The sequence below is a fragment of the Rhopilema esculentum genome, chromosome 11, assembly GCF_057945365.1.
Source record: "Rhopilema esculentum isolate cy_ngs chromosome 11, ASM5794536v1, whole genome shotgun sequence".
Lineage (NCBI taxonomy): Eukaryota > Metazoa > Cnidaria > Scyphozoa > Rhizostomeae > Rhizostomatidae > Rhopilema > Rhopilema esculentum.
This window is the reverse complement of record NC_142825.1, coordinates 13,991,026-14,016,857: the sequence shown is the minus strand read 5'-3', so window position 1 is coordinate 14,016,857 and position 25,832 is coordinate 13,991,026. Positions and strand designations below refer to the sequence as shown.

The 25,832-nt window shown below is 35.5% G+C and overlaps 1 protein-coding gene across 4 annotated transcripts in view; it reads right to left on the bottom strand.

Moving 5' to 3' along the window:
• The window catches only part of LOC135694067 (uncharacterized), a 54,536-nt gene that overhangs the window by 10,871 nt on the left and 17,833 nt on the right, over positions 1-25,832 (bottom strand). For 2 of the 4 annotated variants that reach the window (XM_065212723.2, XM_065212726.2), the window contains exons 8-50: positions 25,737-25,784; positions 25,085-25,189; positions 24,588-24,622; positions 24,212-24,263; positions 22,950-22,997; positions 22,148-22,213; positions 21,792-21,887; positions 21,630-21,671; positions 21,067-21,141; positions 20,504-20,545; positions 20,072-20,107; positions 19,700-19,780; positions 19,479-19,571; positions 18,884-18,925; positions 18,186-18,260; positions 17,825-17,899; positions 17,248-17,343; positions 16,939-16,980; positions 16,598-16,681; positions 16,170-16,307; positions 15,714-15,797; positions 15,448-15,543; positions 14,818-14,856; positions 14,185-14,244; positions 13,835-13,930; positions 13,483-13,578; positions 13,058-13,153; positions 11,480-11,530; positions 10,795-10,848; positions 10,443-10,497; positions 9,863-9,933; positions 9,627-9,703; positions 9,287-9,338; positions 9,051-9,158; positions 8,541-8,621; positions 7,999-8,142; positions 7,622-7,735; positions 6,338-6,471; positions 5,808-6,141; positions 5,188-5,571; positions 3,587-4,410; positions 2,238-2,813; positions 124-900 (exon numbers count right to left, since the gene is read on the bottom strand). In XM_065212723.2, coding sequence (XP_065068795.2) covers positions 124-900; positions 2,238-2,813; positions 3,587-4,410; positions 5,188-5,571; positions 5,808-6,141; positions 6,338-6,471; positions 7,622-7,735; positions 7,999-8,142; positions 8,541-8,621; positions 9,051-9,158; positions 9,287-9,338; positions 9,627-9,703; positions 9,863-9,933; positions 10,443-10,497; positions 10,795-10,848; positions 11,480-11,530; positions 13,058-13,153; positions 13,483-13,578; positions 13,835-13,930; positions 14,185-14,244; positions 14,818-14,856; positions 15,448-15,543; positions 15,714-15,797; positions 16,170-16,307; positions 16,598-16,681; positions 16,939-16,980; positions 17,248-17,343; positions 17,825-17,899; positions 18,186-18,260; positions 18,884-18,925; positions 19,479-19,571; positions 19,700-19,780; positions 20,072-20,107; positions 20,504-20,545; positions 21,067-21,141; positions 21,630-21,671; positions 21,792-21,887; positions 22,148-22,213; positions 22,950-22,997; positions 24,212-24,263; positions 24,588-24,622; positions 25,085-25,189; positions 25,737-25,784 — 5,774 coding nt within the window. The remainder of the gene's footprint in view (positions 1-123; positions 901-2,237; positions 2,814-3,586; positions 4,411-5,187; positions 5,572-5,807; positions 6,142-6,337; positions 6,472-7,621; positions 7,736-7,998; positions 8,143-8,540; positions 8,622-9,050; positions 9,159-9,286; positions 9,339-9,626; positions 9,704-9,862; positions 9,934-10,442; positions 10,498-10,794; positions 10,849-11,479; positions 11,531-13,057; positions 13,154-13,482; positions 13,579-13,834; positions 13,931-14,184; positions 14,245-14,817; positions 14,857-15,447; positions 15,544-15,713; positions 15,798-16,169; positions 16,308-16,597; positions 16,682-16,938; positions 16,981-17,247; positions 17,344-17,824; positions 17,900-18,185; positions 18,261-18,883; positions 18,926-19,478; positions 19,572-19,699; positions 19,781-20,071; positions 20,108-20,503; positions 20,546-21,066; positions 21,142-21,629; positions 21,672-21,791; positions 21,888-22,147; positions 22,214-22,949; positions 22,998-24,211; positions 24,264-24,587; positions 24,623-25,084; positions 25,190-25,736; positions 25,785-25,832) is intronic. The other 2 variants (XM_065212724.2, XM_065212725.2) reach the window with 2 other exon arrangements.

Here is a 25,832-nt window from a genome sequence, read left to right as displayed (position 1 = left end):
AAAACACGTAATGACGAACTGAGATTAATTTACAAAATAACACTGGCTAGCAAGTTTGCTAAAAGAAAAGGGCGCAGATCATAAAATGCTGAATGTATGATCTTCAATAAAATCGTTACTGACCTTTTTCTTTCTGCGACGAGGCGGTCAATTGTCGTTTGATGCTTTAAAACAGCATTTTGTCTCTCAATACTTTGTGTGCGAAGAAGATCATTATCTCTAACCAAACTCAATCGTAATTGAGGATCTTTTAATTTCTTCGCATCCTGCTCGATCATATTCAGTCGATGTTCTAACTGCGACTTCAATTCATTGTTATTTTTTATACTTAATTCCAATTCACTTTTAAGCTTCCTCATTTCCGAAATATGCAGAGCTATTAACTCGTCGTTAGTGGCTTTTTTCTCTGCATCAAGGAAAGATTCGTTCATTTGCGCTGTCAAATTGACCTCGAGGTCTTTGATTTTTAACTCCAAACCACTTATCACAGACTCTTTGCTTTCCAACAAAAGTTTCATGTTGTTTATCTCCGATTTCAGTTTAATTTCACTTTCAAATGCCTCCCTAAACTTCTCATTCTTTTTTTCCAAGTCTTTAATAACAACCTCTTTACTATTTAACTCATCCATCAAAGCAGTTAACTTTTCCTCAAGCTGTTTCTTCTCAATTGCAGCTCTTAAGGCGATTGTATCTACTTGAATTTCTTTGCTAGATAAACTTATGGCCTTAATCGGAGTTGTCTGGGTGAAATGAGCAATAGACTGTATTGGGGATGCAACAGTGGAGCTTGTTTCTTTTGGAGCAAATGTCTGCATTCGTTCGAATTCCAAATTTCTTTGTTCAAGTTTAATCCTCAATTGCTGTATTTGGTTGTCTTTTTCTAGAAACAGCCCTGAAGACCTGCAAGAAAGAACCTAGTTAAGAAATTTTGGTCAATCTCGTGGCGATGAATTTCCTTTTTGCCAGTATTAGCATGTTATTTACACGTGGGTATAGGATTTTAGAAGCAAAAAACTAAGATGAATATGTTCTGATACGGTACTGAAGATCTCTGGCATTATGCTGATGAAGGGTGTGGGGGGCGGAGGGGGGGGGGGCTGGTCTGTAGCCTTCTTTACGATATAGAACGGCTTTGAGCCCATGCAAGCATCAAGAAGGGTAGCACTTGAGCAGGCTGAAGTTTCTTATGCCTGGTGATCCTCTTGAATCAGTGGATTAAAGAAGTTGCCTTTATTTCAAAAACTAAGAGCCCCCAAACTATAGGCAACTTAAGCAAAAATTTGTCATTGTTATTTAACTTTAAAGCTGGTAATTTGATATGAGAAATGAGTAAAAGAGGTCTCAAGCCTGTATGATATATCATTCCAAATGAATGATAGGTCGGTTTATTAGCATTGTATGTTTCGTCTATACTGTTTTACTGCTGCTAATTATTTTTGGGGCTCCAAACTGATGCATGCTCCGACAGGACACGAATAGGGAATTAAAGCGTCCCTTCCCTCCACTAGCTTACAGGTCCAGCCTGACCCGACTGGTACCACCTGGCAGGGTTCCCTAGCTTAGGGCTACGAGCGATGGCCAACGGCTAACTCGGCGGGAGACCGGCAAGGAGGGTGGATGAGCTACGACTCCAGGGATCAATGGCTTCGGGCGGAAGAACTCCTGAAAAGAGGGATGGTGTCCCTTTAAAAACACTGTTTCTGGGGGCCCATCTCTACTATAAGCCCCTTAGTTTTATCTATGACCATGACGACCAACCAAAACTCCAAAACTCAGATTTTGGGATAGTTGGAGGGTCATGGTAGCCAACCTTCTGATAGAAGATGGTACCTGATGATGAAACTGATAAGCCCCTAGGAGCCCTGGCTGCTTCCGTTACGTCACTGCTTTGAAATTTTCATTCAGATGGGTGGAGGTGCTAGCTACCCAATTATAAAACCTCCCCAGAACAGTGATAAACTCAAAAGTAAAAAGTACAGAAAATTCGTACAAAAATAAGGCGAATCGGTAATAAAGTTAAGAAAATATTAGGATTAGTTCGAGGGTTAGCCAAAGCATTTTTGAACTAATATCGGATCGTGTGCGCTAGCCACTGAAACTCTCCAAAATCGAGAAAGCTGCATGCAATTTGAAGCATTGGGAAATCTAAGTAGTACCGGGAATTTTTCAAACATGAAGATCAAGCGAAAGATCAGCAAAAAGAAATGAAGAATAATTATAGAAAAAAATTACATCACCTTTGGTCTTCCCGCAGCAGCTTCGTTTTCATCTCATCTATCTCGATTTCATGACCCGCAATCTTTGCACGCAGCCTATCATTCTCCCGCAGTAATGAAACCCTGGCGTGAGGGTCTTTCATCTGCTCAGCCTCTTTTTCAGCTTCCGAAAGACGATGCTCCAAGTGGCTTCGCAAAGCATCATTGTTGCGAATGCTCTGTTCCAGTTCTTTTCGCAGCTCACGCATTTCAGCAATATGCAAAGCTATCAGGTTATTGTTATTGCTGGAATCCTCCTCCAGCTTGCCTCTCTTTTCCTGTTCAATTTTTCCTTTTTCTATCTTGTAAAACTCGATTTGCTTCCTCAGAGCATCGATATATGCATCTCTTTTGAGCAAAGCTTCCTTTAACGCGCTGTCAGGTGTTGTTTGACTTTGGTATTCACGAGTCAACTTGGTTGGTGTCGTCTGCGAGTACATACTCACTCCTTTGTTTGGGGTTACGCTTGTCGAAACGTCAAACAATGTTCGTTGCTTTGCGAATTCATTTTCGAACTTCTCAATAATTTCCTGTTTGGTTCTGTTATCCATCTCTAATCTGTGAAGATATGAATGAGTCCCTATTTTCAATAGGAAAAACCGCTACCATTCTGGTGAGAATTCTAAAACTTTATCACAAGTTTGCAAATAGAAAGAAATAGTGACAAAATCAGATGATGGGTTATGACGTAGGCAACAATTATTTGCACAGTTCTTGCTAGTTCCAATATTTTTCTTGCTAGTTGAATGATCTTGTAAAAGAGGAAAAGCCCTTATTGGAGACGTTCTTTCTATTTGAAAGATAAATATAACAGTTCAAAGACTTTGAATAAGAATCTCATATCACCTCGGAGAGCTATGTTACTGCTACAAGACCCCTGTCAAGGGTCCTTAGAATATTTTGTTTTTTGTTGCACTAACGCAATAATACCTCTATTACTGCGTGTTAAAGAAGATGGTAGGAGAATTACTGGTTAAGATTTTCACTCTCACTTAGAATATTAATGATGGTAAGAAAATTTACTCTTAAAGTAAAGCGAAAAAAATCAAGCTTTTCAATTAGTCAATTAAGCTTTAAAATTTCCGTTTCATTTCTTTTACCATCACAAATCAAGGTCATTTAATGGGTGCCAAATTGTTGCTGAATTGCAGTGGCACATAAAATTGGAGTTAAAAAGATGCTTGCGCAATGCAACAAGACCTTTCGCAAGAAATTTTACTTGAATCTCAAACCGTTGCGCAATAACAGACATTTGGTGATATACCGATAACAAGCCGCATAAAAACTTCAACAACGAGCTTAGCAAATGAGCAGTGAAGAAAGGGACCAACCTGTCAACCATCACTTTTGAATTCTCTGACATATGAATCAGATCCTTAACTCTTTGTTCTAACTCTGCATTTGCTCTGTCTAACTCCAAGACGTCTTTTGTCAAATCCTGGATCTCTTTTGTTTGAGCCTCTTTTTCGGCATTAAAAGCTTCTTTCTCCCGGTTAGATTCTTCTCGTAATGTCTTTGCATGTCTCTCATAGACCCTCAACTTCTCTTCCAGCTTTTGATTGAAATTTATCAATTCTTGGATCTTTTGCTTCATCAAATTCATTTCAGGCTCCGATACCTTTCTCTCATGATCCTGTGCATCTTCATTTAGCTGCCTTTGTAATGCCCTGTTAACATTCTGACTTCTCTTCAACTCGTCCGCGAGTCTCTGTACTTCACGAGATGACTCCTGCAAACTTCGAATCTCGTCTCTTAGTCGCATGGTTACAGCCGTTGCCTCTTCATTCTCGCGCATTTGTTCTTCAAGAGCAAATTTAGCAGTCTTTAAATCATCTTTCAGTGCTCGGATCTCGGTTTCATTTGTGCCCTTCAAGCTATCATATGTTTGTGAAACTTCGTCAAGTTTATTGCGAAGGCGCTCATTCAAATCCCGAAGAACCTGTCGATCTCTTTGCAAGACATCACACTCTTTCACTAGCTTTCCATAATCTTCTTTTCTTTCTTCGATTTCAGATTTAAATCTTTCAACATCCTTTCTGAGTTTAGCAATTTGTCCGTTCTTTTCTTGGATCTGCTCCATCAAGAGCTTCTGATCGTCAGCCAAGGACTGCCTCACGCTCTCCAGCTTTCTGCAAACATCGTTCTGTTTAAGTACCTAAAGAGAAATTTTTATTTTTGTTACTGTTCAAATACAAAAAGTCTATAGATGGCCTATGGTAGGCCAACACAATTTAAAGTATTAAAAGACAGAAAGTATCGAAAATTGCAACTTAGAGTCATGATTGTACAACGACACAGAAAAACCATGCTTAAATTTCAATTAGAGTATGGCCTTCGTATTAAAGATTTTCTAAATTGCTCATTAATATCATGGCTTTGTAAAAGATTATAGACAAATCTAAAAAATTGCAACAATAAGCACAGAGCATAACGGGTGGAGGAGGCGTTTCTAGAAACATTTTGAACCAGATATCCGAAAATATTTTGGTAAACAAAGATTCTCATAACTGGAAAGCAGGGGCGGACTCTTGGTCAAATATTGGGAGGGGGCAGCAAGCATATTATATTCACAAGATGGCGTCAAATTTTTCCATTGTTTAAGAACAAAAGACATTTGGCCTCCAAAGTATTTGGGAGAGGGGGCGACCGTCCCGACTCGTCCCCGCCCTAGGTGCCTGCAACTGCTGGAAAGCCACTTTGATAGCGCAATACTTTCTGGTTGCATCACATCTGTTTTATTTGGAACTGACAAAAGATATATACCTTTTTAAATTTATGACTAGACGTTTGTTTGGGTGTTTTTCACCGGTAATTCCCTTCCGCACGGAGCTACTGAATGAGACAAAAGTCACCAATTCGAGTAAAAATGCAGAAAAAAAGACTTATTCATTCATATTCATGCAATACATTTCATGTAATGCAAATTACTTACATTTTCGTTTGCCTCCTTTAGTTCTTCACTTTTCTCGTTGAGTGTTTTTCGAAGAACATCATTAACAGCACTGAGGCCATCAACTTGTTTTCTTAAGTTTTCTTGTTCGGCACTCTTACCACCCTTCAATGACTGTAGTTGTGAATACAATGAAGTAACCTTCTCCTCCATGTTTCTAATCACCGTTTTCGCCTGTTCGCAGTTACTAGTAAGTGTTTCAATTTCTTTGCTTCGCAGTTGAGCAAATCTATCATAATGGCGTTTCAGATCATCTAATGCTTTCTTTGTGTTATTCCTCTCTAGATGTGCCTCCTCCAGCTTCCCTTTCAACTGCTCTCGTGTTGATATTAGCTCTTCTATCTCATGTAGCGCTTGTTGCTTCTCCTTTTCAAAAAGCAAAAGGCCTTAAATAAGCGACAACGGTTGCAGAGTCATACATATCCAGTAATATCAGATTAAATATAAATTGCCTGATGATCGCATTAATCGTGAAAATAACTAAAGCAACTCAGAACCGTACTGTTTATTACATTAAAGCGTGTACAGCTCTGCCTAGTACGGCACAGAGTACTTTATGACAGACCAGCAAACAGTAAAAACAATAACAGACTGAAACATACTTGCTGAAGCTTCTGAAAAGAGCCATCAATTTCAGAAACTGTTGCGCCCGTTCCATCAACAAAGTCAACAGAAGCGCCTACTCCAGCCGCACGAGGTAGAAGTTGTTCAAGACGCGTTTGCAATGACCGATTCCAGCTCTCACTTTCTTCAAGCTTCCTTTTCAAATTATGAATTTCGCTTTCAGAGGACGGTGGCTGTGCTAACGGTTTCAACGCGGATTGGATTTGGGTCTCTAACTGATGGCGCAAAGCATCATTATGACGAATGCTTTCTTCGTACTGCAATCGCAGGTCACTCACCGACTTCAGTTCGTCTTCCAATTCAGCGTTTCCTCTGAAAGCAAGATGGACAAATTAGTAACAATACTAGCTTGTCCGAGTTGGTTTATATGAAAATTCTACAACATGCTCTAATGTCCAATGTTGACATCGGGTCCAAACAAACGATCAAGGCTTTTAAAATATTTTATGTGGAAAGTACGAATAGTATCGTTTATCGTGGTTACAAAAGTAGAAAATAATTCACTCACTTTGACGCACTTTGATTTTGAAGTTCACTTATAAGCTTAAGATACTGAGCTCGTTCTTCCTCCGTCACCTTAAACAGTCTTTGTTGTTCTTGTATTTGCATCTTAAGCAAGTCCCTTAGCTCCTTTGAATCTACCTACAAAATGAAACAAGCCTTAAAAGAAGAAAATACAGAATTATTGCATCTAGAGGCCTGTAGCAATGAGTTGGTGCATTATTAGCAAATACGTGTTATCTTGTTTGAACAAAAGTCTATAAAAGACCTACTCACTATCAAAAGACACCTTCTTGTGTCCTCTAAACGACGTTCTGAATTATTCTTAAATTCATTGAATTTGCTCTCCATACAACCAACATTAACAAGTAGAACACTGTGCGAAAGAAACGTAGGCTCGTCGCCATACTGGTGCACGCGCCAAAATCAAGTGCGCCATCGCCGCTAAATAAAACTAATAAAACAATATTTAACTTTGCCTGGGAGATACAGTCTTGAAATGAACAGAATTCACTTTTCAAATTCAAGATCGTTGCTAAACTGACATGATAGATTGACATTTAATTTATGAAATATTGTTGTTTAAATAAGCTTATGAATTAGTTTACCGTCATGCGTTCAAACGACGTTTATTGCGCATGAAATTAATTGAGAGCACTTTTGAATCTATGATTAAATTTCTAAATAATCACAAATAAATCACAAATTGATCAAAAGTTAATCACTTTAATCAATAAAAATCAAATTAATCACACACAAAATTGATTTAATCATAAATCAATCACTAGTGATTACTAATCTCGTACGTGATTTGCCCCTCGCTTGTGTTATTGGACATGCAATATCAAAGAGTAATGTTATTCCACAATACCCAAAGGGCTTTATCATTGTAGTGACTCAATCATGTGACTTAATCACGTGTCAGGCAAGAAATGATAGAGAGAGCTGGGAGTGTGAGAAGAGAGAATTTGTAGAGCAAGGGAACAATTGTAATACAGTGATTAAAGATTACTACTGTTGTGTTTCTTATCTGGTTATATCTAATAGTAGATAGAGACAGTATAAGTGTAACTATTGCCGTAAAAATAAATTTTACACATAAGAAAGCGATCTTTTTGTCTTAATTTGTCACTGTTCTATTACATTGAAATTTCGGTAAACTGCGGAAACCTGAAAGTTTAAGAACAACTACGAAAGAGGTTGACAATAAAACACACAGTTGTGTTATCTAATGCCCAGATATCTCAATATGATTTACCAGGTTGATTTGACAATAGGAGTCAAACTTTACCTCATCGGTGCCTCCACCAATGGGTTTTTCATATCGCTGCGGGATTTTACTTCCCCTTTCCAACTCAGATTTCAGATCGTGATTTTCCCTTCTCAGATCCTCGCATTCTTGGGCCTAGAGTAAAAAGACACATTCTTCGTCGATGTTATCGCAAAATAAAACCCGAACAGTTGCTCAAACATCCACAAAAAGGTTTTCAATACCTTATATTACAGTTTTTTTTTTTGAAAAAGCCATTTGCAATATATAATCGATATATTTTTTAAGAATAAACTAAAATTTACTCAAAAAACTTGGGTAAAAAACCATTGGGCAAAAAAAACCTTCTCGGTAATTATTACAGTAATCTCATAAATATAATAAACAAGAAAGCTCACTTTTGAATCATACAACTCGGCCTTTCTTGATATTTCGTCTCTCAGTTTCTGGATTACATCATCAGCCTCTGCTAGTTTTACTTCTAAAGATCGTTTTGAAATCTGAACAACTTCCATCTCAACATGGAGTTCATTGACAGCATTCTAAGAAAAAGCGAGCTAGTTTGAACAGAACAGAGATAATCCGGCGTACCCCACACAGAAGTTGCAGCCAGGAAATTTCACATTTTAAGGATTTTTATTAGAGAAAAATATGAACAGGAAACTATGAGTGGGCGTAATAACGAATCGATAGCAATGTGAAGAGCTCGAAGGGGCGAAATATAAAACATACAAGATTTAAATGAATGATGCTTTCATGATTTCTTCTCGGCAGATTTGAATATTTCATTTTTAGTAAAGGCAATTAGCTATGTTAGGAAGAACTGTATTAAAATGCAAATTGTAGAATCTATGACATGAGCTAACTTCAAGCATATTGGAAGTAAATTGTGAGACGAAGACGAGTAAGCCTAGCCTTGTAATTCTAATCAACTTCAGACCTCCAAGCTGTTTTTCTGCTGATTCAGTTTTTGCAATGCCTCGTTCAATTCTTTGCTTCCACTGACATCTTTCCTCAGTTCCTTTAAAAATACAGAAAGTTTTCAATGTTGCTGGTATAAGATGCTTTTGGGAAAAACGGGAGTCAATCTTTACACATGAAGTTTGAAAATAGATTAGAATTTGGACAAAAGTCTTTCTAAAGGGGTTCGTTTGCATGTGATGTGATCGCTGTAGATTCATGTGATATCGGCATCCGTTGTTGACACCTTGATTTGAACGGAAGATGAATACATGTGATCAATTCTAGGCCCACCAACAGCGTTGAAGCAAGAAAATCATGACTTAGCGTATCTGGGTAAACTCTCTCAATTAATCATAACTCAATGCCGTTTAATAATCTTTTGCAGCTGGAGGAAAATGCAACTGTCGATGCGCTGCTGAGCTATTCAAAGATGATGTCAATGAATTGATAGAATAACATAAATGGCAATCTATCGTATAAGTCTTACGCCCAATGTTTCTTCTTTTTCTTGGCACTCTTTTCTAAGCTTCTCAATCTGACTTGCTTGATCACCATTCTCTGCTTGAAGGTTGAAAATCTTTTGCTGTAGACTTTCCTATAAAAGTTAATTGGGTTTTTAGTTCACGCGATAAAACCGAACAGTACTACAACAATTGCTGTGAATGAAAAGAGCCTTTAATACTTAAAAAAACCAAATATAATTAACGTAGAAGAAATACATACAGTAAGCGTTGCAGCACGACTTATTTCCTTTTGCAGTTCCCAGAGCTCACCCCTACGGAAAATAAGATTCAATGTGAAAGGAAAGACAATGTGCAATGTGCCTTTTACATAAAACACAAACAAGTACAAAATAAAATTAGCAAATGGTCATGATGATACATTGAAAAATAAGAAACTTTATCTTCATAAACCAACAAATATGGACCAACAATTTACCAATCATTGGAAGGTGTTGCCAAAAGTTCTCAAAATAAGGATGACACAATAGCTCAGACATGTTTCTTTAATTCAGTCATGTCAGGATTTCAAATAACATTATTAACGATTAAATATTTCAAACCTGGCATCTTGGAGCCTCCTGTCTTTGTCTTCCAGTTCAGTTTTGAGGGTGTCAAATTTCATTGTTATTTCTATATTCTGTAGAAAAATCATATTGTACTTCAATAGAGGCTAAAAACGGGGGGAAGGAAAGACCACATTTTTGAAACCTAATACAGATTAATATTGCAAAAGACACACTCTAATGCCTAAAAAAAGTTACGGCTTAAGAGTGGTTGACATTACTGCTGAACTAACCTCCGATTTTTTTCCACTTTCCAGCGTTTGGCGAAGATGTTTGTTTTCGACTTTGAATTCATTTGCTTCATCTGGGAGAGAAATATTGAACCAAAAAAGATGAAAAATGATTTTGTAACATTTTTTAGTTCCTACGAGCTGGGGGTAGCAATAAGGGATCGTCTGGGGGTATATTCACAAAGGCTTATGTGAAGAGACTGTTGGATATTGCAATCAAGACTTCCACTGCATCTGAAAAATCATTGCAGCGTCTAAGTAAACTGTGATTAAACCGAAAGTGTACGCAAGACGACTTCTTAAACGCAAGGGCATTCAAAATCCGAGCCATGTTGACAGGAAATATTCTCCAGCGACACATGTGGGTAAGGCTTCAGAGAAACGAGTCATGCCAAGAGCATTTTCTCTGAGACACAAATTCTATGCATAAATGCAAGCAGGACGCAAAACAGTGATTATAGGAACACGTTTTTAAGTAGAAACAGTCCGGTTAAATGAACGGCTATCATGGGAAAATTGCTCGGTTAAAGTTAATGATATTTGAAAGCAAAAATTGATTCTAGAATATAGAGTTATATCTAACCTGTTTTGAGGTGTAGCTGCTCTTTAACATCTTGCAATTTTTCTTTCAAGGAGTCCTAAACAAATAATAAACGCAAACTTGAAAAAAAATACAAATGTTTACCAAGGTACTAAGGTTAAGGATGATCATGAAGATGGAGGTGATTGATCAAGATGTTGGAATGATTGCAATCATAATTAAAGCAGCAAATGAAAGGCGGCTGATCATGATAACATGGATGGTAATAACGATGCTGAAATGATTATGGCAGATGATGATAATTTAGGACGATGAGCAAGTGTCGATATGTAATGACGATGATAATTTGGAGGAAGGCAACGAAGATTATGATCATGAAATTGACATTGCTCACAATCTCTAAATGCAAGGATTGGCTCATGTCATTCGGTCGAATATTTGGTCTTTCCTGCAAAAAAAATACAAACAATTTTTTAATAACCTGGGGATTTTGCATATGTGTTGAATTATTTCAGGGGTAATAATGTAGCCATATTGAAATACTTTTCGAACGTTTCACTTGCCCCTCAGTTGGTTTTGAAGGCAAAAACAATTATGAAATACCCAAGTTTTCCTTGAAACAAAAAAAAGAACCAAGAAATTGCGTTTTCATAAGCGGGGATGGACCATTCTAGTAAAAGAGTGCTGCCCCGGTCGGAGACCAGCAGCTCTTTCAGTGCTCTCCTGCATATGGCCTGTAGTCTCCCAAAAGCGGAACTCATGCGACAGGGATGGACAATTCCAGTAAAAATTTGGTCGCCCGGCGCTTACCCATTGTAGTGAAAAACGGTCTCCCGAAGATAAAAACTTGTCGTCTCGGGTGCGCGGGGGACCGAATTTTCTACCCCTGATAAGGGTCCATAGTATGACACAGTGGACTTATCTCTGTTTCGTTTATTTACCAACTCAAATATAATGCTTTCGCGTATGAAATTCGCTTGTCATCGACAGACAACAGAATGGGCTTAACGTGGCATTTTGATGCCATTCATTTCAATAAAGAGGAATTTAAAATAACTGAAGAAGAAAGAATTCTATACCTGGAGTTCACTTATAATTCTGTCCTTCTCGAGTCCGCTTTTAGTTAAGTTCTGAAAAGGAAATTGTAGCGATATTTCTTCATTACACACAACGCATGTAATCAAGATTGCAATTTCCTACCGTAATAGAATTGTATACGAGTGGGCATATATCATGTATGTTAAATGACTCGATCATTTAAAACAAAAATGATTTAATGACTAATAACAAATTTAAATTAGGGAAGGAACTCTTAATGGACGGGGGCATATGCAGGAAGGAAAAAAGGGAGAAATTGACTCTTGCTAGTAAGTGTTTTTTCGATAGAAACAAAAAAGTGTTGGCATTCCATTTCTTTTTCTTCTTTTCCCGTTGGATTACAATTTCTGTAGTCAAATGTTTTGACAAGCACATTGAATAGCCGAAATGACTGGGGATGACCTTTTTGTATCATAACCCAAAATGCAGTGCCAGTTTTGTCCAGATCTTGGTATAACATGTTTAGCTGTTTACGTCATATTTCATCATATTTTTGCTGTTCGCTTTGCTTCTATTTTCGTGGCTGTTAGAAGATTTTCAAATTTATAGCACTTTCATCAACGTAAGAATCATTGTTGGATTCACGCTTCAATAAGTAGGCTTATAATTTGGCTCGAAAAAGCAGAATGACCAAATCGCATTTTATTTGGGCATACTGGTTTTAAAAAAAACGTGATCTCTTCAAAAACCGTTTTCCGTCTATAAGGGCATACTAAATTTCCACATATACAGTGTGGCCTCTTGCCAGAACTGTTTTCCATTGATGTTCGTGAGATTCCTTTTTAAGGAGATCGAAGAAATAAGGGATGAATGCTGAAAATCTATAGAAGGGACGTGTGCATGGTTTTCAGCTAAAATGATAATGAGTTAATTTCATGAGGGGCTTTTGAGCGTTAACTTAATCGCATGAGATTGTTGTTATTACTATTTCGTTATGTTTTCTTGTGCCACGTTTCCTCGCGTTTTTCTTGTAGCTGCTCTACTAGTTTATGGGCAATGCGGGGAGTCTTTCGGCCTCCTGTGAATTTGATTTGTATAACTAGGGTAAGATGTGTGTTTCATGGCGTTTTCATTCCCTTGGTTAATCTAGGGGTATTTAAGGTTTTGGCATAGCGTGGGTCTCATCTTGCTTGGTGAAGCCACAATACAACTAGGCTGTTTCATTGTATTTATTGGCGCCGATGCACCAACGGCCCAACTTGCTCTCGATGATGTGGGAACGTAGCCTCATGACTGACCTTTCTGATGTCTATGGCAGTTTCTGAGGGAGCTTTATGCCCTTTATGTTGGATTGGTATTCCCGAGTTAGTAAATTAATAATTATTAAAAGCTTTCGGCTAAAAGTCGTACTAACAATTCATTTCTTGTACAAAGTCCTTGCTTTATTGTATCAATTTTTACTTTTTATTAGACGTACAACAAGCAGAACTCTATTGATTTTTTCAACTAAAGGCACGCATTTCTATACATTCTATTGCAATTTAGTGTAATAACAAAGCGTGTAGAAGTGCGTGTGATGTACTTGCAATAAGTGAAATTGGATGCAATTAATGTTATACCTCGATTGACAGATCTTTCTCGTTCGCAGTTTGCTTATTTGCAGCAGCGAAGGAGTCCTTTTCTGTTCTTATTTCGGACAACTTCTTCTCTACCACCTACACAAACACAATTCCAGCTAATAACATTTGAAGAAAACTATCTGGTATGTGTACACGTAAAGAGATATGTTTGGGAAGCTTTCGATGGATGCTTTTAAACATAAACAAAAACGGTATCACTTACATATAATGCCAAGAAACATGAGACCAAACTTGACAAACGTCAAAGCAACAACACTGTACAACATATTTAAGGAGCCAATAGAACTAGGCAGGAACAGTACTTTATCGGCAAAATGGAGTAAAAGTATAAAATATTTAGTCAAAACTATCTAGAATTACAAGCTTAGGTACACGAAAGAGTACGACATTTTGATAAGTTTTACCTGTAACTCGTGATTCTTTTGCTCGACCAGGGACTTGAGCTGTTTTATGGCATCGTTCTTCTCCTCCATAAGCCTTCCCATTCGTGAAAAAGCATCCTAAAAAGTAATTGACGAGGGTCAATAAATAAAAATATATATTAAATAAAAAACAATAGATCATGCACATTGTTTATTACCTCAGTCCTGGCCAGCACCGAAACATTATATAGCCGACTCTAAAACAATCTGCTATAGATTGCTCAAGCCAATTGATGATGGCATTCCCCCTTAATCAAAGTCTTCCCCCATAAATAAAGGTTGACGAAGATAAATAGAAAAGTTGATTGGTCACAGCTGTGCACAGTCTACGTACTCTTATCTGCGCATCTTTTGAATTCAGAGCTGCAATGAACTTCTGTTTGTTAATCTCGTTTCTGCTTACGGCAGCATCCCTCTCTGAAGTCAGTTCCTAGGGAGATATTATCGTCGGATGAGTTATTAAATATTGAGGGGTACTAATGCGTGTAAAGCACCATAGATTGAAGTGAATATTTTGGAGGAAAATGGAAGTCCTACGTGAATTTTGTGCAATAAATATACTGGTCACATAGGACAGAGCACAAGATTGTTTGAGCTGGCAACATTGTCAGATGAAAGTATGACATAAATGACCAAATTGAAGTTTTAAGCATAAACAACTAAACTGCAGAGATGTTAACAGACCTGCATAATTATTCCTTGGGCATCCATTTGTTCATTTATTTCTCGTAAACCGTTTTCATCCTGAAAAAATAGAATTGGCGAATATGCAATTTACAGTATGATTAAACGAAAGCAAAAGATTCTTTAGACATAAATAGTTTTTCAATTACATCTATTTAAAAACATGTATTTTAGGAACACTTGGTTAACAGGTCCTTGGTTGATAGCAGCAAATTTATTCTGCTTAACGACTGCTTAACGAGTTTACCTGTATACATAAGGTATGTATTTTTATTATTACTGTTGTATATAGATATGAATCGACTAATATGATTTAATATGAAGGCGGAAACGGAGCTTGGTAGAAAATAAGACTTTGCAGTACGTTTTTGTGTCTTTTAAAGTGACACTTCGTTAACGAGCAACAAGGTTAAGATATATATTAAGTTGCCTTTTCTTAGTGTAGTTTTCTTACTGAATATCACTTTTGTGTAGTTTATTCTTTTTCATGTATATACTACATATAATCCCAAGTTGCAAAAAGATAAAGATTTATAGAAAATATTAGATTCATAACCTGTACCATGATCAGCAATATAAGTCATAGTGCACAAAAATGAAGATACTAAATAGAAAACTAAAGATTGGTCTTACCACAACGCCAGAATTCTGTATCAGATACTTTTGGAGCTCCTAGAATATGATGGAAACAGTAAACGAATGTAAGGGTGCAAAGCATCGCAAAAGAAAAATAACGAATACCATTGCAGCGCTTGTGATAAAGCAGTTTCAAAAGTATTCAGGTTAAAAATTCAGTATTGATTCAATTTGAGTTGAAGATAGCTGCCTAACCAAAAAGGTGTCAGAAAAGCTATACTTGCGGATACAATCATCCTCATTTAATGATGATTGCCGTCAACGCATAACCCTATAGCCACAAGAAGCTTACTTGCAAGGCAGTTTTGTAAGGGAAGACTCGCAAATCGACTTTTTGTAACCGTTAAGGATATAGAATTTGCCATCAAATCAAATATATAAATGGATTTTCTAGGAGGGAATTACGGCAAGAAAGGTAAGGGTTTTAACATAGACCCAGAGTTGCCCATAATTCTTCAGCAGGAATATTGGCAGCATGTCTTTTCGACTTTGCAATTGAGTACAGTCAGCTGATAAATCAATGAAGGGTCCAAGAAAGAAACTTTGGCAATACACAACTAAATACGCAAAATACCCCAAGCTGGCATAGGACACAAAATTGGAAGAAACTAGATCTTTAGAACTTACTCTAAGTTGAGATTCCTTTGAATCGAGTAATTTCGAAAGCTTCATGGCATTTAACTGGTATGATTCCAATTCCTTGGCCGCTGTTTCACTCGACACCTAAAATGCAGGATGAATTATTGTTCAAAGAATTTCAATATTTTGTTACAATGACCTACGTTTCATTCAATAAACATTAACTTTTTGTTACTTAAAAAAATCGTGTTATGTCTTTATCCAAAATTCGGGTGACTGACTGCAATACAAAATTATAAACTTGCTTTTGTTACCTTAAAGGAATTTTCCTGGAATTCAAGCGCCTTTTGAAGATCTTGCAATACTTGATCCTTTTCTAAACTGAGATTTTGTCGATTCTAAAACAAAAAAGAGATCCAAATTAGTATGAAAAGGAAAGAAGATAGTTGTCCCATTGCATACACACCACTATTTCGAAGGTGAGGATTTTGTCAAGATAATGAACATACATTAAGAAAGTGAAGCTGGGAAGAAAAATAATCTCTACAGCACGAGCATTAGAAAATAAGATGCAAGGCTTATCAATTGCCGGTCTCACTTTTCAACCGTCTTTGTGGTATTCTTGCAAAGATTTCAATCGCTTTTATGGGATAAAGTCTCCTTGAAATTAGGCCAACAGTGTAATAAGGGTAGGATTTGTTAATGGAGGGGAGACGCCTGGATCAGACTCCTAGAGATATTTATCAAATAGGAAAACAGAATATATATACCTGAATATCTCTTTCGTTTGAGGCAACTTTTGTTTTTAACGATTCGATTTCCCTGTCTTTCTCTCTCAATAACCGCTTGAGCTCGAGAATTTCTTTGTCTTTTTCCGTTAGCAACTTGAACTTCTCATCAAGGCTAGTCTGAAGAAGAATGTTTTTTTACTTAAGCATAAAACAATACATTAGAAAAATGCACATTTGCTATTGCTGTCCACGCAGATTCAAGTATAGAAAAAGCAAGTGACTAATGAAAAAATGAATAAAAAATACAATAGAGAACCAAAATACGCCCATCATACATAATACCATAACACGCCAATCAAGATTGGGAAGTCTTCGTTGTTTCTTGCATAACCTATATCATGTTGAATTTTGGCTCTTAAAAAAGTGGAAAGTGAAATTAACAAAAAATACTTCTTCATTCTTCTCACCTCTAAGGCATGATCCATGTCTTTAATTTTCGCTCTAAGCTTTTTAAGAACATGTATTTGAGAACCGGAATCTTGTGGCGTCTGCTGCAAAAAAACATTTCAAAAAATATTCAGGAAAAAAAATATAAGCAGCGGAAGAGAGGAAACTGTAAAATCCAAATAAAAATGAAATTAACGAGGGCGTAAATCGATATAGTGAACAAATACCAGACAGAATTAGAAATGGACAACAATTTTAATATAATATTTTCATATATGATATAACGGTAATGGCAAATGGAAGAGATCCTTCAATATCAGATTTTAACATAATATAGCAGTGTTCTAGGATGTGAAGCTACCTCTGATCCACTTTCTGATATATCTTGCGGAATGACAAGCTCCTATAAAGGGATGTGATAATTTCCCATTAAAAGGCTGCTATGGAAGTTATTTTATAATTAAAACAGAAGGAAAATTATGAAAATGAGAGGAGAAAGTGCATTACAAAGAACGATACGACAAGATATGGTATAACGATTTATTGCCAGCGGTTTGTTTCACATGAAAAACTTTAACTTAACCAAGACCCGAAGGCTAAAAAATAAATGATAATTTGAACAAATGGAAATTAGTTTTTAAGACAGTAAGTAATATGCTTCAACACTTACCTCTATCAAAATGTCTTTACTTCTTAGAGCATTCGCCAGTCTTTGGATAAGCTTGTCTTTGTTATTCAGCTGTACCTGTGACTCTTCTTGTAATTTCTGTTAATTGGATTGAATTTCAAATGAATGCAGTATAAAAATGTTTGAGACAACAAGACCATCATTTGTGCATTTGTGCCAACATGAACGTAGGGCTCTTTGGTGAAAAATTCTTTAGTTAATAGAGGTGTAAAATGAAATTAATCATAAGAAACATTCCTTTTTCTAGCAGTATTTCTAAACACAATGCATTTTTCAACTTTGGCCCTTGTCACTCGTCCACCATAAGATCGCATACTGCCAGAAAAAAGACTTTTAATCTACTTAAACTGATTTCCCGGGTTTCTTAGCAAAACAATTAAAAATAGAAGGAAAACTCACATACAAAATGCCAAAAAGAATTGCTATTTTTTCTGTTTAGTCAATAGGCATGTCTTATTCAGACAGCAAAAAGCTAATCATACTCCATAATAGCATTTCTTCGCAAATTTTCAGGTATTAGAATATAGTACAAACATGTATAGTTTATGGCATTACAAACCTGGCACTGGTCTTCTAAAGCCAATAGTTTGTCCCTGTTCATCTGGTCAATGTTCTTCAAATGCTCGTTAATTGCCTAAAACAAAGTAAGCTAGTTTAAAAGATTCTCTAGAATGAATGGGCTCGAATATGCTTTGCAAGAAAGAAAAAGGCATGAAACAAATAACGAAAGCATTGGACAAATTGAACAAAGATCTTAGTTGTCATAGATGGGAAAAAAGGTATAAATGATGACTGGTGGATCATTTACATTTAGCTAAGAATTTGATAATATCTAGAAGTTCTGTGCACCTTTAATGTTCACTGTACTTGTTAAAATCTTGACTTTATAACAAAAAGGTCATCAGCATTAAAATTTTCACCTGAATCTCAGCATTTTTCTGAGCAATACAGCTTTGAAGATCTTGCTCAGCCTTTACTTTGGCACTATTAAAATACTAGAAGAAAAGGTTTGCAGTTGTTGATTCTTAGTCTTAGTAACACTTGAGTCAAAGCAAATTAGGTTCTACTTGTGAAAGTGTCACAAAAATAAGAGTTTCACATTTCTACAGCTAGTCTGGAAGATCATTCAGTCTCAAACTTAAAAGTGCTATCTAGAAGGTGTTGAAAGGTTGTGAGACGCGGATACTGCCTTTAGAGGGTATTAATATACAAGCAAATTTGCATCACTACTAATTTGTCAATCTAAAAATCTAATACCACATGCCCTGCTCAAATCAAAGATATGCCATTGATCTATCATTACATAGCATGGTAAATAGATCAAAGGAGACAACTCTGCTTGTTGGGACATGTGTTGTGGAAGAAAGAAAATGAAAATCCTTATAATACACTAATGGCTAAACCTATATCAGATTGAAAATCTAAGTAAGGGAGACAGATAGTAACCAGAATCTTAGAGCTTGCCAAGATGCGGCACGTCCTGGTGATTTTCGAATCATTTTAGACGATTTTCTCTAATCAATGACATAGGTTACTGCATGCCAATATTTGCTTATTGGCAAAGCAAGAGAGGCATAAACAAGCTTTATATGTTTATATAAAATATAAAATCACCAACCAAAAGCTCTTTGTTTTTGTCGTCAAGAACTTGTTTGTATTTCTGAAAAAAAGCCATTGAGCTGGTGATTGAGAAAATGCTCATGGTTTTTGTACAATATCGCCTTAGGTTCCGGAAAACGTGTAAACGCTTTGAAATTTACTTTTGAAAAAGTTGTTATTTGCTTATTTGCTAAACAGGCTTAGGCATAGGATATTTTAGCTTGACAGTGTAGCATAGAGAAACAAGGAACGAGTTAGTGTGCTTTAAGCCTTAATTTGATGCCCTGAATAGATAATATATTTATAGATAATGCATAAAAATGAAGTAGAATAAAGGTTCAAATTAAAGGTTTGCTTGCTCATATCTTTTTACATCATTCTTATCGGGGCAGAACGACACTACTTTTACGGGAAGGCAAATCACGTCAGCATGCGCGCGCATAAAAAACATTTTTGCTCTATGTTGTTAATGGAAAATTGAAAAACGCTGAAAAAATGGAGACATACCGTTAAAGCTTTAATTTAAAATTTAACTTCTAGAAAAGGATTCTTATTACAAGAAATAAATTTACATAAAACAGATATCCAAATACGAGGCATATAATCAAACGAACCTTAGACAAAAGCTCTTTTTCTTGAAGGTCGGCTCTTAAAGAGGCAATGGCTTCTAGCTTTTCTTGGTCACCTTTACTTTCGTTATCTTTTACCTGGTTAGATGCAAAAAGAAAATGAAAGGGACATATGCAAATGTTCTCACAACAGTAAACATCATAAAAGTAGCTATAAGATGAACCATTTGTGTATGTATGGATGTATAAATACATTTTAAGGTTACCTCTTGTTGGGTAGCTAGTTCATTTTGTAGCTTGCTGATAAATTCTTCAAGTTTACCGATTTGAGAATGGCATCTGTTAAGCTATAGATTAAAAAAGGTGGTCAAACATAATTTTTTAAACTGATATTAATAAAAATACATGAAACGGTAAATTTTCTAAAGGGTGCTTAAACTTCAACAGCATGTAAAACATTTGTCTCTTTCAAGAGAGTTGAAGTAAAAACTCCTTTGTGCAGTGAATTAGGTACAACTTTACAATATTCACATTGATGTCAATAAAACGCATAAAGAAAATTCAGCTCTGACAGATTAATTTCATAAAGGGGTATTTAAGGAGTAAATTAATCTAAAAAGACAGCAAAGCGAAAGTACCTCTTTTTCTTTATTTGAAAGTGCCAAGTCTAGCCTCTGTAAAGAAATAATATTACTTTTCCTTAAAATTATCCTTATTCAACAACTCTTTCTCTTGTGGACTGCAAGTTATATAAAATTCCAAGAAAAATTTCTCATCGGCACAAAAATTTTTGAGATTAAGAAATCTAGAAGCTATTAAGACGAAATATCATTATACCTGATTTAAAGAAATTGGCTATATATTAACTCTTTTTATTTTGATTAAAACATGATTTCTTTAAAGAAATTTTTAAAAGATTCAGTACAATATAATGTTGATAAAATTTAATTTGTTTTTACGTGCTCTCTTTTTAAATATTCATTTATTATATAGTTTATTCATAATTAATTTTCTGTACATTTATAATAAATCAATTTATGTCATTGCTTAAGTTAACCGGAAAAACTCACCACTGAAGCTAATAAATCTCTCAATCTGTTATTTAATTTCCACTGTGAAATGCAAATTAAATTTAGAAAAATACATATGTTTATAAATGCTATTTAAATGTGAGTTTAACAGAATATTTGATCATTTTTATGATGCTTTATGATTTATATGACCTTTAATTAAATAGAATTAGATTGTATACTAACCTCCCGGGCAATTTTAACAAAATACTTCTATTTCAAAATTCGCACACTTGCAGTTAAATTCATTGCTTAATCATTTTAAAGGACATCAGAAAGTTTAAAGCAAATTAACATAACACTTTAACAACATTTAGGATGATTTACATAATATAACAAGTTAACAAGCTATTGTATAATCTATGTAGCCTAGGAACTTTGACAGGAAGAATAATAAAAAATCTAACAATTTCAGTTTAAACTTTTACTGGGAAGAAATGACAAAATATTATTTATTTATCAAAATTCAACACATGCAATTGATGTTATCAGCTTCAGTAAATTTCTACCAAGAATGAGTCAAGAACGATTACATATCTTTTATATAAAAAGGAAAGCTTTACCCTGATATGTTCTTGTAGAGACATTGAACTACGGTGCTTTTCTGTCTCTTTGTCGTGAACGCTGTTTCTCAATTCCTGTAATCAATACGAATGTGACTTTAAAGGGTAGAATACTAAAGCTAAAAACAATTTTCAGTTCCTCTTTTTACTGGCTCAAAAGTATGGAAAACTTTAAGATGGGAATGTTAAAGGTTCAAAATCATGAGGAAATAGCCAGTTTCAATTGCTTCAGTTAAATCGTCTGAGTTAAGTCAAATGATGAATTCTATCTACGAACAGATTCACTTTTTGGAAAATAACATTTTCTTAAAAGTTTTGGTGCATGGAGTGCATGAGGAAGTAAAAAAAATGGTTTAGGCCCTAGCATAATAATTGATGTTAGAACAGTGAGAATTTTTCGACAGAAAACTGATTCAAGTCAATGACTGTTAACTGACTATAAATTAACCAAAAAGAATAAAAAAAAATAGCATACTTAAGCGAATAGAAAGTCTCAAAATTTTCAGCTGGCCGATATGAATGATAATAACAAAGAAAACTACAAAGAAATATATTTGAATTACCTTATTGACACGCTCCGTTTTGTTGATATAGTCTTTCAGCTCCTGGTAAAATAAATAAATAATGAAAATAAATAAAAAAACAGAAGAGCTTTTGAAAAGTTCACGCTTTAAGACTATCATTAAAATTTCCATCCAAGTTATGGAAATGCAAACAATATTCACCTCGACCAAGTTTGTCTTTTTCTTTAGCTCTTTATTCAAATCTTTCAGCTTACTTTCGTTATCTGCATTTTGTGCCTCTAACTTGTTGTAGAGAACCTAGAAAATAATCACGAAAATAAAATTACCAACACATGAGACATAATTTACATACTGTCCATTCCCGCTATTTAGATAGCACCCAAATATTTTAAAATTTGTTTTGTGTTATTTTAAAACTTTGATAGAGAAAAAAGAGATGATTGGGCATATTTAGTAGCCTACATCTAACCTCCCAGGGTTCACAGGCTTAAATTGATGAATGAATAGGCAGAAATCAGGCTTTTAAAACTCAACTAAAACATCATAGAAAGAATAACCTCGTAGTGTTGATTTGATCTCTCAGGGCTCTGTGAAGCGATACTTTGCAGCTCCTTTTTGAGGTTCTAAGAGATTAACGTGACGTTTTTATAGATTCAATAACTATATATATGGGTGGAGGAAATGCAACCAGAAAAAATATAGAGCAGTCAGTTTAAATGGGAGGCAAAGGCCTTTGGAACCTTTCTTTGGAGAGCTCAATTAAAGGTCGCAGTTTTCAAACTAATTTTGTAAAAATAGACAAATGTTTATACTGTAAATCCTCGAATTGCCCCCCCCCCGAACAAGCCTCCACCCTAGAACTAAAATTGTCAATAAGCCCCCCGTTCGAATAAGCCCCCTCTGCTACCGTGATTTCTCGAATTGGACACATCCATTTGATGATTTTTGCCATTCGAGGTTGCCTATGGCGTTTTATTGAATTACCACACCAAATTCATGTCTACAATAATTTTATAAGCCCCCCCCCCTCCCTCGTATAAGCCCCTATCTAAAAATATCAAAAATAAATAAGCCCTCAGGATGCTAATTCGAGGATTTACGGTATTTCTTGTTTGACCAAGGCCATTGCAAATGACATCAGTTACTGCACCAAGCAAAGAAGACCAATCAAAAGATGTACCAAGTGTGTTGGAAGATTCAAGCTGTTTTCCCTGTTCACATGCGCAAATGCTATATTGCTTCAATAGCATTATTGCTATAGCTTTCAGAATAAACATCAAATAATGATTAAAAGATAATCTTGATCATTAAAATAACGTATCACGCAAATGCGTAAAATAAATAAGCAAAAATTTGCACCTCAATTTTTACGTCTCTCTCGGTGACAATAGTTCGAAGCTCTTCAATCTACGTGTAGGAAAAAAAAGTTTTTGAAAACATGATATCATTCTGCTTCAAGAGTATTATCCCCTTTGTTAAAATATTTAAAGCATAAAGCATAAAGTAAATAATTAAAATTAATCGCATGATTTATCCTTACTCGACCATAAAAAGGGCTAAGATTGATAGTCCTGTTCTAGCAAAAACAAGACGGCGATCTCCAACAATTTACCAAGATATCGCGGAAAAACCCAAGAAAACGGTCTTTCAAGACGGTTAATCAAGACGGTTAATCAAGATGGTTAATCAAGACGGTTAATCAAGACGGTTAATCAAGACAGTTAATCAAGACGGTTAATCAAGACGGTTAATCAAGACGGTTAATCAAGACGGTTAATCAAGACGGTTAATCAAGACGGTTAATCAAGACGGTTAATCAAGACGGTTAATCAAGACGGTTAATCAAGACGGTTAATCAAGACGGTTAATCAAGACGGTTAATCAAGACGGTTAATCAAGACGGTTGATCAAGACGGTTAATCAAGACAGTTAATCAAGACGGTTAATCAAGACGGTTAATCAAGACGGTTAATCAAGACGGTTAATCAAGACGGTTAATCAAGACGGTTAATCAAGACGGTTAATCAAGACGGTTAATCAAGACGGTTAATCAAGAAGGTTAATCAAGACGGTTAATCAAGACGGTTAATCAAGACGGTTAATCAAGAAGGTTAATCAAGACGGTTAATCAAGACGGTTAATCAAGACGGTAAATCAAGACGGTTAATCAAGACGGTTAATCAAGACGGTAAATCAAGACGGTTAATCAAGACGGTTAATCAAGACGGTTAATCAAGACGGTTAATCAAGACGGTTAATCAAGAAGGTTAATCAAGACGGTTAATCAAGACGGTTAATCAAGACGGTAAATCTCAATTTTAGTTGCATTTAATGGAAAAATATCTCGTTAGAGAAAATGTCGTAGGGCTGTTAATTGTGATTTCAAATATATCTCGTGACGCATCCATGAAGGAAGGAAGGTCACTTCCTTGACCAGCAGAATTTATTCAATGTTTGCCTTGATTATTCTATCAAAACTCGTAGTACAATTGCTCTGTACATCAAATTAATCTGTTCCACTGCTGTACATAATCTTACCACACTTCAATAAGAAAAGGATAAGAAAATACTTTCTTCAAGACAAAAATACATAATGTTTAATACGTTACGATATTCAGTACCTCGCCTGGAGTACCAAAACTTGACTTCATCTTCTCTAGTTCCCTTATTTTCCTGTCATTAAAAATATTTATCATGCGGTTAGAAGAATACATTTGAATACACTGTGCTTATTTAAAAGCATGCCATGTTGATAACAAAATCTCGCTAATTTTCACCAGCATAAGACGAAAATTCAAATTATATCTTCTGGATTTATAAGATCTGTATAAACAAAAATTTTGAGATTTTTTGGGTGAAATCCTTTGAATTTTTACAAACATTAAAGTAACCACCGCACCGTTTATTAGTTGACTAAATATCTTTATACCTCTAGCCATCAGGAATTTTTAACAGCCATAAGGTAAGTTGCAAGAATACCTTATATAGAAAACTTACGCATCCTTTTCTTGAATTTCATGTTGAAATTTATCCTGGAAAAAATTGAAAGTATGTTTTAAGAAAATATAGAACTTTCAGCTAGCTTGATAGATCGATGTGCACCTAAACATAATACAAAACTGTGTACTCCTGGTTATTATTCAGGAACATTGTCCACCACTGCGTAAAACAAGCATTAATCACAAGTCATATTACTGCGAGAAACTGTGATGTTTATTAAATAGCATATGCTAAAAATCTGTATGTGAGTGTTAATAAAAAAGGGTTGAGGAAACACAGAAATAAATAAAATATCAGGGTCATCATATATGAAGGAGAAAATAACTTTTCTATAAGTTCTAGTCAAAACTTTTGCAACACAAAGATTTGAAAATATGACATTCAATGCTTACTGCCTTCATTATTTGTCTGATAAAAATAATCCTTTCTATTCATGTCTCAACAAGTAAGAATAACGTAAGATGTATTCGTGTTGTGAAGATAAGGATTCGCACCTCAAACTCTTTTTTTTTCAGTTCCAGTTCTTCAATGACATTTGGATTAACTCCAACACCATTAAGCTTCTCTTGCAGCTGCAGTTTGGATTGCTCCGCTTTCAGCTAAAGTTGTTAAAAAAGACTAGTACAAATCTATCTAAGTTTCCTGACGTTTAAAGAATATTCTTATTTAGTAGCAGACTGTGTTTATGGCAAAAGAAACATGCTAGATACTCTAAATATACGCCAACCCGGAGTCGTGCAGAAACATTTGATTTTCCTTTCACGCCGCCTTTTTGAGGGGCCATCCCAGTTTGATAAAAAGTAGTGACAAAAGATGTCCTCTTTCTATAAAGTACAACCAATTAACCAGCTAATCATTCATGTTGTAAAAGCAACCATTGAAATGATCCGAAAATATTCAAAATACTTTTACAGAGAAACATACCACTTTCAAAAATCAGGTAAAGTCAACAGCAGGACCGATCTATTTCGCATGTCATTCCCATCCCATATCACTTACCAACATGTCGGCACCAACTGGCCAATTGTTAAGTTGGAATGCAGACGTGAAGGGTATAGAGAGGCTACCCATCAGTCAAGTACCCTTATCATTGCATGTTTAATTACCGGTTGATAGTATTACTGCATACTAAAACAGTTCACTCACCAGTTCTTCATTTAACTTTTCGATCTTTTTTTCTGTTTCTTCAGCATTCTAATGAAATATAGATATAAAACGGTGAAAATAAGTTACATACGACAC